This window comes from Manacus candei, unplaced genomic scaffold, assembly GCF_025592945.1.
Source record: "Manacus candei isolate 608988 ecotype Guabito, Panama unplaced genomic scaffold, ASM2559294v1 h1tg000009l, whole genome shotgun sequence".
Classification (NCBI taxonomy): domain Eukaryota; kingdom Metazoa; phylum Chordata; class Aves; order Passeriformes; family Pipridae; genus Manacus; species Manacus candei.
This window is the reverse complement of record NW_026138057.1, coordinates 5290093-5305700: the sequence shown is the minus strand read 5'-3', so window position 1 is coordinate 5305700 and position 15608 is coordinate 5290093. Positions and strand designations below refer to the sequence as shown.

The 15608-nt window shown below is 45.6% G+C and overlaps 1 protein-coding gene across 1 annotated transcript in view; it reads left to right on the top strand.

Annotated features, from left to right (window-relative positions):
* The window catches only part of ABTB2 (ankyrin repeat and BTB domain containing 2), a 116218-nt gene extending 105110 nt beyond the window's left edge, over positions 1 to 11108 (top strand). The window contains exons 8-17 of the mRNA XM_051776621.1: positions 642 to 738; positions 1378 to 1513; positions 3016 to 3242; positions 3972 to 4150; positions 4725 to 4830; positions 4948 to 5050; positions 5509 to 5599; positions 7035 to 7103; positions 7501 to 7614; positions 8899 to 11108. Of these exons, the coding sequence (XP_051632581.1) occupies positions 642 to 738; positions 1378 to 1513; positions 3016 to 3242; positions 3972 to 4150; positions 4725 to 4830; positions 4948 to 5050; positions 5509 to 5599; positions 7035 to 7103; positions 7501 to 7614; positions 8899 to 9096 (1320 nt within the window). The 3' untranslated portion in view covers positions 9097 to 11108. The remainder of the gene's footprint in view (positions 1 to 641; positions 739 to 1377; positions 1514 to 3015; positions 3243 to 3971; positions 4151 to 4724; positions 4831 to 4947; positions 5051 to 5508; positions 5600 to 7034; positions 7104 to 7500; positions 7615 to 8898) is intronic.
* Positions 11109 to 15608: the final 4500 nt, after the last annotated feature.

Genomic DNA, 15608 nt, shown 5'->3' with positions numbered 1-15608 from the left:
AAACATCCCCATCACCTTGTAACCTTGTCCCCTTCATCTGGGAGGGGGTTCTTCCCTCACAGGCAGCTCAGTGGTTCAATGAAAGCAAGTTCTGTGTGACAAATCACTGCAGCTGCCAGAGCTCCTTTTTCAGCAGGCTCCACAGGGCAACAGATCGAGAGCCATGACCAGCTCCAGGGCTAATTCCCTGGAGGAACCCTGCTTCCTGCACACAGCATGAAACTAAGTAAGATGGACTTCCTGTGCTCAAGAGAAGTTCTGATTGCAGAGCTCTTTGGAGTTGGGAAATTACAATTGCAAAGGCACGTCCATAAAGGAGATAAAAAATAGGTGGTGATGTTCTCCAGGCTGCCAGCTGAGCCCCTTTCCAGAATAAACTCAAATATTGAAAGCACAGTGAACGAAAGAAAATTTACAGAAAGCTGTAAATTGCCATTCATGGTGAGGAATGAGTGAGGAAATGCAAGAGAAATTTGCTTCGTAACTAATACTTTGCCGTAGCCTTTGTGTGCAGGCCCTTTGTGTGTGTGCCCTTCTCAGTGTGAATCCACTGGTTTTCCTTCCTAACACACAGCCCCTTCTGTTTTGCCCTTCTGAATTGCTCTTTTCCCACCTCCCTGTCTTCCATGTGCCTGTTGCAGCTGCTCTTGGATGCTGGTGCCCATGTTGAGGGCTCTGCTGTGAACACTGGAGAGGACAACTATGCCGAGACACCCCTCCAGCTTGCCTCGGCTGCAGGTGAGCTCCTTGTGACCCCAGCATGCTCCATTTCTTGCTTCCACAGGCCTGGTGGGCCCTGATTATCTGCTTTTGCAATTAGTCCCACACTTGCCTCCTCCCAGAGGCCACCACAGCAAAGCTGATGGCACCAACTCCTTTGCAAAGCACTGTCAAGAAACATGAATCAGCCCTGCCTAGTCCAGGCATGTCATGGATCTAAGTAAGATCCAGATGCAAAAAAATTAACAAGTTTAAATCCAGCCTGGGGAAAAATCACTGTTATGTAAAGAAATTTGTTTTATTAGTTTATTAAGTACAAGTAAAATTGTGCATTTCTTCTAGAGGGCTGTCAGGAGTTGGGCATTCTGGGAACAAGTCTGTGCTAGTTGTTGTTTTTCAGTACTTTTCACCTCTAACTGGTTTTACTTTTTTTCCCTTGATTTGTTTCCGCTTCATTTTTGTGCTTTTATGATGAGTCTCTCTGGTTTGCTCTGCTCCAACATTTATTGAAGGGATATTGATGTTCACTGTGCTGAGTCTCCTGCCACTCACTCCTCCATCTAATGAGGATAGAGAAAGGAGCCCTGCCTGTTACCACTCCTATTTTTATGCTTCCAGAGAGGAACCATCATAATGCTTCTGTCCATTTTTCCCCAGGAAATTATGAGTTGGTCAGTTTGCTGCTAAGCAGAGGTGCAGATCCCCTCCTGAGCATGCTGGAAGTCAATGGAATGTCCTCATCTCTCCACGAAGACATGAATTGCTTCAGCCACTCAGCAGCACACGGGCACAGGTAAGGCTCTGTTTATGTTCAGAACAGGGTGGGGTTTTTGCACTATGGGTATTTTTCACTATGGTGTATATATATACCCATATATATATGGGTATACATGACTTTGTGACCCAAATCGCAGGGTGTGTGGCTCAGAAGATGGTGTTAGGACACTCCTGATAACCATTTTTAGAGGTGAGAAACCACAGTTTCCCAATCTATTCTGATGCCTTTTAGGCATGATTTTTAAATTGCTTGTTGCTCTTTTTTCCATCCCTATGAGAAAAAATTGATGCAAGACTTCATTATTCAGCAACTATAATTTTCATAAAAGAAAGGGATTATATTTTAGTCAAAAGCACAAAATACAACAGAGATCTTTGCTTTTTCTTAGTCTGTCACTTGCTGGTCTGGCTCTGCAGCACTAGGAGTGAGCAGGAGCTGGTAGTAGGGCCTGTGTGAGCAGACTGAGTTCCACCTAAGGGTAGGTTATGAGATTGAGGTTATGAGATCCTGGGTCATGTTCTGAGACAGAATCTAATCTTGTTAAGGTGGCAAAAATAATCTGCAACAGAATCTGGTTGACTGCACCTCTGGTTTTTGGATGGCCAACCAAGAGATGAGTCATTATGATGCTGAGCAGCCAGCCTGGGCTTTCCAACCCTGTTTGCAGGGTAGTTATTTAGAACTAGGTCATTAATTTCAAACTCTTCCAGAAATCCTTCTGTTCCCAGGGAAAAATGTTAGTGTAACAAGCCAATTAAAACAACCCTGGAACAACCATGGAGATGGGCTGAGAGAAACCCACAGGGTTGTACAACATGGCATGTTAAATAACAGCTCCCTTGAACCCAGCTGAGCTTTACAGTGACAAAACTGCACCTCCAGGTACATCTCACATCTGGATACACCCAGAAAAGTATTCCAAGATCAAATGAGGCTCAAACTCTGCAAAGCTGGAATGGCCTAATGCAGTTATTTACAGTGTAAAACTACACAAACACTGTTCCCCTCCCACCATTTTCTGACCGTGCAAACTGTGAAATTCAAGGTTTGTTCTCCCATCCTAAAGACCCAAATTAACTGGATTTAGCCACAGGGAGTGGTGTGGGTGCAAGGAGAGCACCAGCTAGTGGCAATGCAGCAGCACAGCCGAGTGCTGGGTGGCCTTGCTGGGATTGGGAATGTCTAGAGCAGATGGTTCCAGCTGGCTGAGGGACACCAATGATGCAAACTTCCCAAAGTGGCTGGACACAAACAAGAAAGTCTCTCACTTGCAACTGCTGTGTGAAATTCCAAACAAACCCACCGTATGAGGGGTATGGTCCATGTGCACAAACAGGGCATGAGGATGTGGGGTAAGGAAAGACAAGTTGTTTAAATGCTGTTCCATAGTGCCTGCTGTCTGTCTTTGGGAAGGAAATCATCTACTAAGCCAAATCCCCACAGCTAAATCACCACAGTCCTGTGTGAATTGATACTTCACTTATTAATAAGTGAAATCTCTTCCTCCTTCTCTTCAGGAACGTCCTGCGCAAGCTCCTGACCCAGCCCCAGCAAGTGAAGGGAGATGTTCTCTCCCTGGAGGAGATTTTGGCTGAGGGGGTGGAGAGTGACACCTCCAGCCAGGGAAGCTCCAGTGAGGGCCAGGTCAAGCTCTGCAAGACAAGGATGAAGGCTCTGCAGGAGGCCATGTACTACAGTGCTGAGCACGGCTACGTGGACATCACCATGGAGCTCAGGGCACTGGGTAAGCTCTTCCTTTTAACCATTGTGCAAATTTAAGGCATAAAAAGCTCTTTCCTCTGCCCCTTCCACTTGCAGGAGCACTAACTCCAACTGCAAAGCTATCCCAGGCTGTGTAATTTAAATTAAAGAAGTGTTTAAGGCTCTTCACAAATTCCTGATGTGGGATGTCCCTCACTCTTGGCTGGATTCTCTGTTCCCACATATCAAAACAAAGGGACGTATCCCTTTGTCAGATACTGACATCTAAAATTCAGGCTGGTCTCAAAACCATAAATAAAATCAGAGATTAAATGGTTAAAGGTGAAAGAACAAACCTGATGTAAAGGTAGGAAAGAGAAGTTTTAAAGCTTGCGTATTACAGGTAACCAGGAGAAAAGACCCCTCACACCATGTTTGCGTAGGGTTATGTATTCTTACAAGTTCAGTTCAAATTTATTTTGTGGCTCTGACTAATCATGAAGCTCAGAACAAAACAGGGAGTCTGTGGTCCTTAACAATCAGCATAAAGCTCCAATTTATGATCCTGGTACCAATCCTTTGCTTGTGTAGATAACTCAATTTGTCAGTGACCCAGTTCAGTCACCTTCAATGTCAAACAAAAATGTATGTGCTGTTGGCTTGTATGTAATGGTCTACTCCAGTGCTGCCAAGTGTTAGTAATAGCAGCAGGACAATTACTCACAGGTACTTCAGCAAATCATCTTTCACTGTTCCTTTTCTGTGGCTGCAGGGGTTCCCTGGAAACTCCACGTGTGGATCGAATCCCTACGGACAACCTTCTACCAGTCCCGTTACTCCGTGGTACAGACCCTCCTCAGGGAGTTTGTCACTATTAAAGAGGAGGATTACAATGAAGAACTGGTTAATGAAGGCTTGCAGCTCATGTTTGATATCCTCAAAACCAGCAAAGTAAGTATTAGTTTGTGACAGTGTGAAAATCAGTGTTTTTGTTGTTGTACGAGGTTGTGCACAAGAACAAGTGCAAAGTCCCTAAGGAGTTATGGTATGGAAATAGCCCTGATAGCATTTATCTAAATGCATATACAGCCCCCAAAGCAGTCCTGAAATGCACAGACAGGGGGAAGCTGAGGAGCAGATCCAGCTCTTGATACCTCCATAATTGGTCACTACAACATGTGTTGTAACTCTCCTTTAAATTAAAAGCAAGAGATGTAACTGGCTGACTAAAACCAACTGCAGACTGGGAACCAAATGGATCTGACCATGAGCTAAGTGTAAATCAGACCTTGCTGAGGACACACCTGTGGGCTCATCTGTTCCAGAGAAGGGCATGAGCTTCTGCTGACAGGCTGTTCTCTGTTGCTGAGAATTCTGTCAGAACACACTTGCTCAGATCCTTGTCCCTCTGTGGGGAGGTTATTCCTGTTGTTACGCAGTTGCTCTAAGCCTCAAGTGAACTGTTACAGCACATTTGAAACCTGCTTCAAACAGAGTGATAATACCTGTTCCATGCCCCTCACAGAATGATTCCATCAACCAGCAGCTTGCGTCCATCTTCACTCACTGCTATGGGAGCAGCCCGATCCCCAGCATTCCTGAAATCCGGAAGACACTGCCAGCTCGCCTAGGTAAGGTGCTCACCTACACAGGGAAGTTCTTGTGGTTGTGGTTGGGTTTTTTTATTTTTTAAAAACATGCACAGTTTAAAAAAAAATATTCACCTGTTTTTTCCCCTCACCCGACAGATCCTCACTTTCTGAACAACAAAGAAATGTCCGACGTAACTTTCTTAGTAGAAGGAAAGCTCTTTTATGCACACAAAGTCCTGCTGGTTACTGCATCTAACAGGTGAGTCACTAACCAGGGATATAATTAAATAACCTGATTATCCCTAAAACATGTGTGCAGTAGTTGGGATTTTACATACCCATTCCCTTTCCTTCTCTCGGAGTTTGCAGTGAGAGCTACACTCGCTCCAGCTTTCCTGGAATCTCACACTCACCTGGTACACTGACCTGGTACACTTGGATTTATTAGTTATTTTCTCTATTATTGGCATAGGAACAGGTTTTTCCAGCTATTACAAGGTGGGATTGGATCAGACCCAAGCAACTTGTAGGTTAAATTGTCCCTTAACTAAATACCATTAAATTGAAAGAAATGTTTCAATTTTCAACTTGCAAACAAGAACAAGGATCTTTGTTTTCCCCTTGCTTTGGCTGCTTGTCAGTAGTTGATGAGTATATGACACACTAACACAGCAATCTAAAGTGTAATTAAACTTAATCTTTTAAAACAATTTCCAGGTTTAAGACACTAATGACCAATAAAACAGAGCACGACAGCCACGGCAGCAAGACTGTTGAAATCAGTGATATGAAATACAATATTTTCAAGGTATGTAACTTATTTTACTTTTGCTTTATTCTTTATCATCTTCTCACCTACTTGGAAGGTAAGATGTAATATCATAGGTAATTTACAAGTAGAAATGGAGTTCCTTTCAATACATCTGAATTTCAGGAGTATTCTGATCTTTTTTCCAAAGTTCTCAGGTAGGACCAGCCTTAAAACAGAATCCTCCAGTCTGTAGTCTTATTTTCTTAGTAGGCTCTTCCATTAAGCAGGAGAAAATAGCCTTCTACTGAAGTCATTTTATACTTTTAAGACACCATTTTCATACTTTTTTAAAGCACCATTTTCATGCTGTGCTAAACAAAAGTAAATTATTTATAGCAGGTGGATTACGAGGCTTCATATTCATTCAGATCAGGTGATCAGAAATCAATGGCGTTCCTGTCAAGAAAGGGTCAGAATTGAGAATTATACTTTGCTTTTATGACATTTATGTATTTAATGGACCTAAGGAAGGATTATTCATGATGGAGAGAAGGCGGGTTACACACAACGAAGTTAAAAAACAAGTCAGTGAAATGTGATAGTTATGGTATTCCAGATTTCCAGACTTGCATTTCAGATTTGGAAGAAAGGTACAGAACAGGGAGATGGGAATTGAATTGAAACAGTGAAATGCTTCACAGAGTTAAACAATTTGATGGCAAATATAATCAGATGAGTTAAGGAGATGCCATCTCAGTTACAGTGGAGGATGCTGAGCCACCAGAGATCTGAGTGTTCTACTGGAAAGCAGCTTTGCTCTCCCGTAATTGTTATATATACAAATATATACAATTAGAAAATGTTTAAAAATAGCAGCTTAGTTTGTTACTATCCCTGTGGGACATGGTAAGCATGGCTTGCAGGCCCCACACCTGCTTACACAGTACCCAGGACACTTCTCTCCCAACACCAAATCCAGTCCTGTCCCTGGTACCGTTTGGGCTGGGGGTGAGCGCATGCACATCAAAGAACAGAAAAGCTGCCTCTCGCTCTTTCTGAAAACAATTAGGCCTTTTCCTCTGGCCCTGATGGGAGGCTGGAAGATGATTAGAAGCCCAGCAGGGAAGGCAAGTGGCTGGGAGGTCCCTGGGACACACATGCTGGGCTCGCTGGCAGCTCCGCGCGTGACCAGCCGGCCAGGCTTTACAAAGCCGGATCTGAGACACCGCTTTACAAGGACAGCGGTGTTGCCCAGAGACACACTGTCACCCTCAGCCTAAAATCCTCAGCAGGGCCCTTGTTTCAGAACCCCAGAGAGAAAGGACTGTTAGAAAGCAGCAGATTTGCAACGCTAGGGGAAAAAAAAGCCACCAATGGAGGCGAGAGCTGGAATAGGACACGATTCCCGTCTGTTCAGGAAGGGGAGCACAGCCATCAACAGCCCCTTGTGACTTCAGTGATAACTTCATGCCTGGCCTTCTTCCAATTCTAGATGCTGATGCAGTATTTATACTATGGAGGAACAGAATCTATGGAAATTCCCACCACTGATATCTTAGAGGTGAGAGAGCATTTTCTTCTAAGTCTTGCCAAGTGCACTGGGGCATAAACAGAGCTGAAAGGCAAACTCTGGGAGCTAACAGCAAGCTCCCATCCAATCCAGGAGTGTACTTAACACTTGGAAATGAGCTTAAAAGTTTCAAAACATCATTGCTTGGTGCTTCTGTGACAGAAAGGAGCACAAATACATTTCCTGCGTGAGGAGCCTTTGCTATGACGGGAAGTGTGTCTGTCAATCACTTTAGCATTGAGTGGCCTTTCTGCTCTTTCATGAGGACTTGGCCATTAAAACAGGGAGTCAGAGGCTGTTCAGAGAGGAAATGATCCGTTCTGTTTGCCTTCCCTAGGCCTTTCAAGGCTCATGATCTCAAATAGCTGCTTCTCTCTTGTCCCCATAGCTGCTGTCGGCTGCCAGCCTGTTCCAGCTGGACGGCCTCCAGAGACACTGTGAGATCCTCTGTGCCCAGACCATCAGCATGGACAACTCTGTGAACATCTATAAATATGCAAAGGTAAATGCCAACCCCCCTTGTTTAAGAATCCCAATGAAACAGCAGGATTCTTCCCATGGGCTCCTGTTGGGAAGTAAATAGCACAGGCACAGGTGGGCACCTCTCTGCAGGTGACTCTACCCCACCATAAAGTGAGTCTGTAAAGTCCTGCACAGCCCAAACGTGTTTTCCTGTCTGAAGCAATCATGTGGGAAATTGAGGGGGGATCCCTGCAGAGGAGGGGAGAGCTGTCTGAGCAGGCTGATCCTGCAAACATCAGCAAAGCCCAAGGGATTCAAATCCTGGGAGCAGCAGGGGCCATTGATCACAGCACAGCAGCTACGAAATAAACCCTTTCCTAGGACCCCTACTGCTGGAATATATTCCTTACAGTTCCAGAATTAACATAAACCCAGTTGTGTGGCAGATATTCACCTCTGTAGCAAATAACCCATGTTATCAATAAATCATAAATACTTTGCTATTCCTGGAATTTTGCAGGATCAAATCCCTTAAGCAAAAGAAACAGAGAGCTGATCATGACTTTTTTATTTTGTGTTCAGTGTGTCACACTGAGGCTTTTCAATTCCTGACTCTCACACTGGGCTGGTTTTTTTCCCATGGAACTTGGGCTGGTTTCTTTCAGGATCTAAAATTTAACAGTATGCCGTGGTAGAGAGGGGAAAAAGAACATTTCCTACTGGCCTTTAGTACTTTTCCTTAAAATAGTATTTGCACAAAGTTCCCAGGAACAGGCTGTATGTGCACAGAGCTTCTTAATGCTGAACTTGAGTTTTGTTCTCATTACTGACCTGACTGATTCTGAAGCAAAGGGAAGATCCCAGCCAGAAATCACCCAGTATGGTTTAGAAGTGTAATATCCCTGTTCTTCTACATCCATCTCCTTTTTGTAGGAGCAAGGCTCACATCCTGTGAACCGTATCCTGATTGCCCTGAGCTGTGCTCACCATCTGGCAGTGCAGTGTTGTGTGTCACAGCTAAACAGGTACCTTGGCCACTTCATCAGCCAGCTGCTCTGCTCCTTGAAGAGCAGGAGGCTGGAGTGCAGGCCAGGGGCTCTGCCAACAGCAGGCCAGCAGGGGAAGGAATTAAAAAAGCCTGGATGCCTCCCTGCTCACACCTGTGCCTACAAAAAGCACCAGGAGAAATTATCAGCCATCACTGGTCCTGCCTTCAGTGCTTTCCCACTGTCCTTTTTCTGTCTTAGGAAAAAGCATTAGAAAGAGAGACTCAGGGATGTAATTTAGGACTTCAAGGCTAAAAAAATCATCCTCTCTCCCTCAGATTCACAACGCACCCGAACTGGCCTCTTTCTGCGAGGGCTTCTTCCTCAAGCACATGAGCTCCCTCCTGGAGCAGGACTCATTCAAACAGCTCATCTACAGCAGGAACAGCAAAGTGCAGGGCCTGGACCCACTGAGGGACCTGCAGACAGCCCTGGCTGTGCGCCTGCACTCCGTGTATGTCACCTCCAGGGTGTGAGGCGGGACAAGGCACTGGGATTCGTCACCAGGAAAGCTGTGGCTGACCTGTTTGCCTCCTGGATCTCGCTGAAAGCCCCCTGCAGCAGCCACCCCCAGGCCAGGGTGCTGAGGGAGGGGGAGCTTGGCTTCTCTGTGCTGCTGCTGTCACAGAAGCGCCCCTGGCACAGCACAAATAAGGGCTGAGGGTGCAAGGGAAGAACCTGAACCGCAGAGATCAGCGCTGCCCTTTCCACAAGCACAAGGCAGGGCTGGAGAGAAAGAGGCAGTTTTACCTAGACCTGATGCCTAATACATAGGTTTAAGTGTCTACACACCACCTAGTTCACACACAAACAGATGTTTTCCGTGTAAAAAGGCTGCATAGAAGGAGTTTTCTGATCCACTGCCCATCCGATGAGCCAGTGCCACAAACTACTTCAGTAACACCACCAGTGTCTGCAAGAGACTCACATAACTTTTCCCCCAAAACTGTTTGCACCTTGAAAGAGATATTTTGGATGTTCAAAGCTGAGTAGAAACTAATATTAACTCTGAAATTACTCGTTCTTTAAACCTTACATGAAGAACCGAGCTGGGGCAGGGAGGGGAGAGTTGGGGGGTTGTGTGTTTTCACTGTGCTAGTTGTTAATCTTGTTTTATCTTGAGGAGATATAAAAAGACTGTCTGCCCTTTCACTTGTCAAGGTCTGATAGTCTCAGTTGCTTTCACCTTCAAAACCTGTTTCTGGACATTATCTGTGAGACCTCACAGCATAAAAGACACTTTCTAGAAGACTCAGGTGTAATAGGAGCTATGCTAAAAACTGCCCAGTTGCATAAATAGCAATTAAAGTCTCCCCAAGAACCCAAGAGGAACACAGAGCTCCATGGTTTGGTCTCTTTCTGGAGCTAGTTGGAATCAGCAGCTCTGACCTCTATACTCCACTCCCACAGCCTCATCCCTGGATTGCTGTTTCCACAGATACGCTACCTCAGGGGGTCTGGGCACAGTGCACACCTGGCAGGTACCTGGGGGTTGGCTGCAGCCTTAAACAAGATGCCTCGACTCAAATGCCCAAGATTCACATTTTTCCTTTGTTCACAGATGTTTCTGGTCCAAAAGGCCTCATCCTAGCTGACTTAGGAGAAGAAAAAGCAGACAGTTCAATCTACAGTTTTGAATCTAAAGCAATGGGTTTTTGTGTGTGTTTTTACTTTAAATAATCCCAACTGTAGGAAGGTTAAAACACAGACCTTACTCTCACCAAGAGATTTAAGGAAAAGACCTCCAGCTATTCCCACTGAGCTTTGCTTGCACCCACCAGAAGCATTCACCAAGGCCCTTTCATTCATTTTAAATGGGTGGAGGAAACCAAGTTTTCAGTGGAGAACTGTTCCTTCTTACAAACTCAACAATTAATCAATATTATAATTAAACACACTGGAAAAGAAGGAAGCTCAGCTGGGCCCAAGCTCCAAAGCACAGTATAGACACTGTTTAGGTAGATGCAGGGAAGGAGAAGGAACGACAGCATCTCCCAACAAATCCATCAAAAGCTGACACAGCCTCAGTCCTAAAGGATTTACACAAGAGGCAAATTGCATGCAAGGATAAGTCTAGGCTTAGTCAGCTGACAGGTTGGTCAGGGCACACTGCCTTTGTGCTTTAGGTACACATCTGCTTCTGAACATCACCAGCTCCAATAACCCTATTTATTAGCAGAAAGCCATACAGGGGGTTCAAAATTATCACTGGTCTGCCTGAGAAATACCACAGAAGGCTTGATCTTGGAAAGTATTTTCAAGTAGCTGCTCCAGCTACCTGTACAAATATGTAGGTCCTCTTTTGTTGCTGTAATATTACAATGCTTTGTTAATTGTACATTAATGTTGTCATTTATGTAAATGTACCAGGATTTTATTAACAATGTAATTTTAAAATACACAGTTGCTGTTATTTATTCTGCTCTTCTAACAATGAGAAAAAACCCATGTATTTATACACACTTCAGTGGAAAAGGCTGTTGCAGTTTAAGCATCTTAAATTTGTTTTGGTTTATATACACCTAATTTTAGGGATAAAGAGTCATTCATTTCCCCCTTCTAGGCTCAAACATTTTTTGAAGTAATAGGTTGAACTTGCATTTCCCTTTCTGGAGTAAGTTTAATGATCATTAATGGGTGCCCCAGGTGGGAGTCAGTGGGGTTCCTGTGCACCAGCAGTGCCAGGAGATGTCTCATCCCTTCCCCAGGGCGCTGCTGCAGGGACATCCCCCCGGGAGGCTGCAGGACACATCTGCACCAGGATGGGAATCTGGGCTCCCAAACCCATCCAACAGCTCCGGCCCTGGAGCTGCTGCTGCTCCTCCCGTTTGGCCAGTGGGGCTGAGAGAGGGAAAACTTACAGAAGGAACTGAGAAAACAACCCCAAATCTCAGTAACTCACTTTGTAGTAAAAAACTGTGCCTGTGTTTACACACATCCAGGAAAAGCACTCCCACTGGAGGAGTCTTGGAATTATTTCCTTTGGCATTCCCTGGACTGGCACAGCTCAAACTGGTGCCATTCAATTCTCTATCTCCCAAATCCAGGTTCTCCTTTGCTGTGGGGTTTTTGCCTGTCCCACAGTCCCGAGGGACCTCTGGCAGCTGCATTGCCCAAGAGATGCCGTGGGACTGCTGGGAAACACCATTGGGAGGGAGGCAGAAATCAACTAATTCAGGGCAGCACCTCAAAATATTGGGGGAAAATACAATAACATTCCATGGTCTGCAGCAGTGTTAAAGCCAAGGGAGTCTTCCCTCACAGGAATTAAATCCCAAGCAATAGCCCTTGGAGATGCCTTAAAATAAAAGGGTGTCGTTGGAAGCAGCATTCCAAACTTTTTCCACATATACTGTATTTCCCAAATGGAGATGCCTAAAGAAGCAGGGTGGAGTGTTCCTGACAAAAGAACAGCAAAATTCATGGGTGGGAGAAAGAAGCTTAAAAGGAAAGTATGAGTGGAGGTGCCTTTAGGACACTTCCAATTCCTCAGTGTCAATGGAATTTAAATTAAGGCCCAAGTATCCAAATCCTGATATGCGTGTATGAACTTCAAAGCTTCTGCAAGTGTTTTACAGCCAGGGAGGGAGCCAAGAGTCTGGAATCTCTCTCCAAGAACTGGCTGCTGGTGTGTTTGACCAGGTGTAGGAATAGTTGTGTATTCCCTGGGGTTGTCCTTCTGGAGAAAGGTTATTTATCTATGCTGGGTTTATTCAGTGTATTTTCACAGTGATGGAAACTGGTTTTACTGAAAAGCCTGAGGTGCCAAAGGCACAGAGCTCAGAGTCAGCCCTGTGGGAAGTGGTTGAATGCCCATTTTCCTGGTCCCTCAGGCAGCAGCACTGGAGCACTTTCACCCAAAACATGCCTGAGGTGCCAAGCACTGGCAGGAGGCAAATGCAGAGAGTGGACAGAAGGACTTTGCACTGATCATGTAATTCCAGAGCTGGAGCTATGCTTCAGAAATCCTGGGAGATGCTGCCTCACCCAAACCCCATTTAAAGCTCAGCATCCCTCCTGCTCCCTTGGACTTATAGTTGCTCCCTTTGCTGCTGTTCACCAATATTATTACTGTTGTTGTTATTCTTCTTGGTTTTGTTGTAAATCACCACTCCATTTCTTCCATAACCCTTGGCTTCCCAGAGGTGGTGCTTTAGGAAAGACCCTCTGGCCTGATAGGATGCTTTTGGCTCCCACCACATTCCCAGCCCTTGGGACCAGCAGGAGCTGTGCTGTCCCTAACAGATGAGGCAGAGGTGCCCTGCCATCCTGACCTGCTACAGTTTGGCTTTTGGAGGGGGCTCTGGTGGTCTGAGGGAGAAATTCTTTGTCATTCCATAGCACAGTTATCCCTGGTCCCACTAAAAGCAGGAGGAATCATTTTATCATTATTTTGGGAAACACATTTTGTGTTTTCTCTCTTTTTCTGACACCATGGGGTGAAGCAGCAGCTTCCAACCTTTTCAGTGCTGGTCTCTGGAAGAGTTTTTATGTGTAAGGAGGTTCATTCTCTGCTGGAATCCCAGTCACAGCCCCCCAGACAAATGTGCAGTTTAAGGTCTCACAGCCTGTACCAAGACAATCTCCTGCCTGTGGACATGCAAAAGGAGTTTTCCATTGTTACAGTACAGCCCACGATGATTATGAAGTGATGTCATTATTTTTATGTTGGGCCCGTGGAGGAAGTTCATTGGAGCAGCCAACACTGCTCCACCTCCACAGACAGCCCTCTGGGTTTGGGATCTTGATTTGTGGGTGTGAAATCTCCTCACAGAATCCTTGGAGGCTGAACGAAGACAATCTTCTGAGATGGGAAGAGCTGGAGCAAGTTGTTGTGGGAAAAGAAAATGTCATGTGGTAAGTGCTAAAAACTTTGTGGTTCCCTTGTCCTGTGCTCTGTGCTCAGTAATGGGTCAGCTCCAGAAATGTCCTGGGGACCTTGGAAAGTGATCCCTGGTCTACTGAAAAGTGGGAAAATCGCACTGGCAAAATGCAGCCCCCGAAGGGGGGGCAAAAAGAGCAGGATGTGAGTGTCTGAAAAATAAGGGAGAGACCAAGGTATTGTCCTCAGAGGACCAGAAGCCAGGGACTAAAACACTGAACTGCTGTTGCACAGGGAGCCCCTGCACAGGCCCTGGGAATTGGGCTCATCTTGGCTTCCCTTCCAAAGCAAGAGGGGGCTGCAGCCACCCCAGCCCCCTGAAGTGTCACTCCCAGCCCAGAGCACTGCACTCACCTGGATCGATCCACAGGCAGGACAGCCTTGTCCCAGGTCAGGATTCCACTGGAGCGTCATCAGCTCCTTGGGAATTGCTTGAAGGTAGGATTGAACTTTATTCTGCACTTCCTGTCCACTCAGCTGCACAGAGCAGAGCTGGCACCAGACAAGGAGTGAGCCCCAGATTTGTCTCCCACTTGGAAACCAAACCTCTCTGGGCTGTTTGACAGCTCAGCTCCACAGGGATGCAAAGGCTTTTCCCCTCACAGTAACAACTCTGGGCAGGAAAAGATTTATCAGTCAAGATGTGTTACCTGATTTTTCTACTTGAACTCATTTCTTCTCTCCCTCAAGTTTCAGGGACTTGCGGGTCCTGGAGCTTCATCAGGAGAAGCTTTGGGTGGGTGGGATACCCAGACTGAGTTAGTCCTGGAAATGCACATCCACACCCAGATCAGACAGTCAGGGATGTTTCCTGCACTCCAAACACCACAGCCCCAAGCACCAGGAGCCTGCAGATGCTCTGCATTGCAATCCACAGCCTCAGTCAGTCCTACAAGGGACAGCAAAGTGGTTTTGCCTCCTCTGAGAAGAGCTCTTACAATTACATTTAATAGAACATAGCCAATTGCACATCACTAGTCATTTCTCAATCCCAATATAAATTTCTTTCACAGTTATATCACCACCTTTATAAACCAATTATATTACATTATAGAGCTCCATTTCTATGATGGGTAGGTACACCTTTTATACTCCCAGGAATGCCTAAATAAAATCCCAGGGATCTTGGATTGAACTCTCCAGGTCTAGGGAGCCAGAAGATCTTCCTGAATAATCCTTTGGGTGAGTGCTGGAATCCTCAGGGTCTCAGAACCCCGATGGGCATCAACAGCACCATCCCTCCAGGGAGGCCCCAATTTGTTCCTGAGCTTTCAACATACAACCCAAAAGTCATTTGTTCAAGATTCCTTCTTTGGAACTTCAAGTACGCAGAACAGAAAAAAGCCTGAATACCAGTTCCCAGGGCCAAATAAACTTTTAAGTCCAGACTCCCCAATTAATATCCAAAATACCAAATACCCCACCCAAGGTGTATGGGTAGAAAGCCAGAAGAATGCCTGATTTATATAATGCAGGGGGATCTTTCCTGTGTCCCAGAATGGTCTGGGGATCTGAGGGCCTTCCCAAGAAAAGCTCAGTGCCAGTGTGAAGGTCCAGAGATCCCTCAGATCCAGGAGAGCAGGCAGAGGGCCTGCTGAGGGGTCAATTCTGCTGCCTGAAATCAGCTCCTAAAAAAAACCTCTAAGACTCAACTGGTGAGTTTTAGGAGCCAGGCATTCCTTGGTTACAACACCCTGGAATCATTCCAGCCTGCTGGGTGCCCTGGGAATGAGCTCCCAAAGTGCACACAGAGGTATCTCCACTGCAGCTGATATGGCAGCATTACAAGATGATTCATATTACATATACATATTATTATGCATATATTCATATTTTAAGTTGGTTGAAATGAAGAGGGTTTATAATGTGGCTTTTTAAGGTATTTACTTCACCATTTGTGTTCTCATAGCAGTGTTTAAACACACCTGAACACCAGTTCTGCTCCCTGCTGGTATCCCAGCCCTAAAGAACAGCTTTGACATCATCAGTCAGGCAGCTCTTATTTAGTTCTGCTCTTACCTGTAGAAACTCACAGACTCGGCAGAGCAGCTTCCCAAAGGAATTCTCTCTCCCAGGAACAAAAGAACTCACAGCACCCCTGTCTGC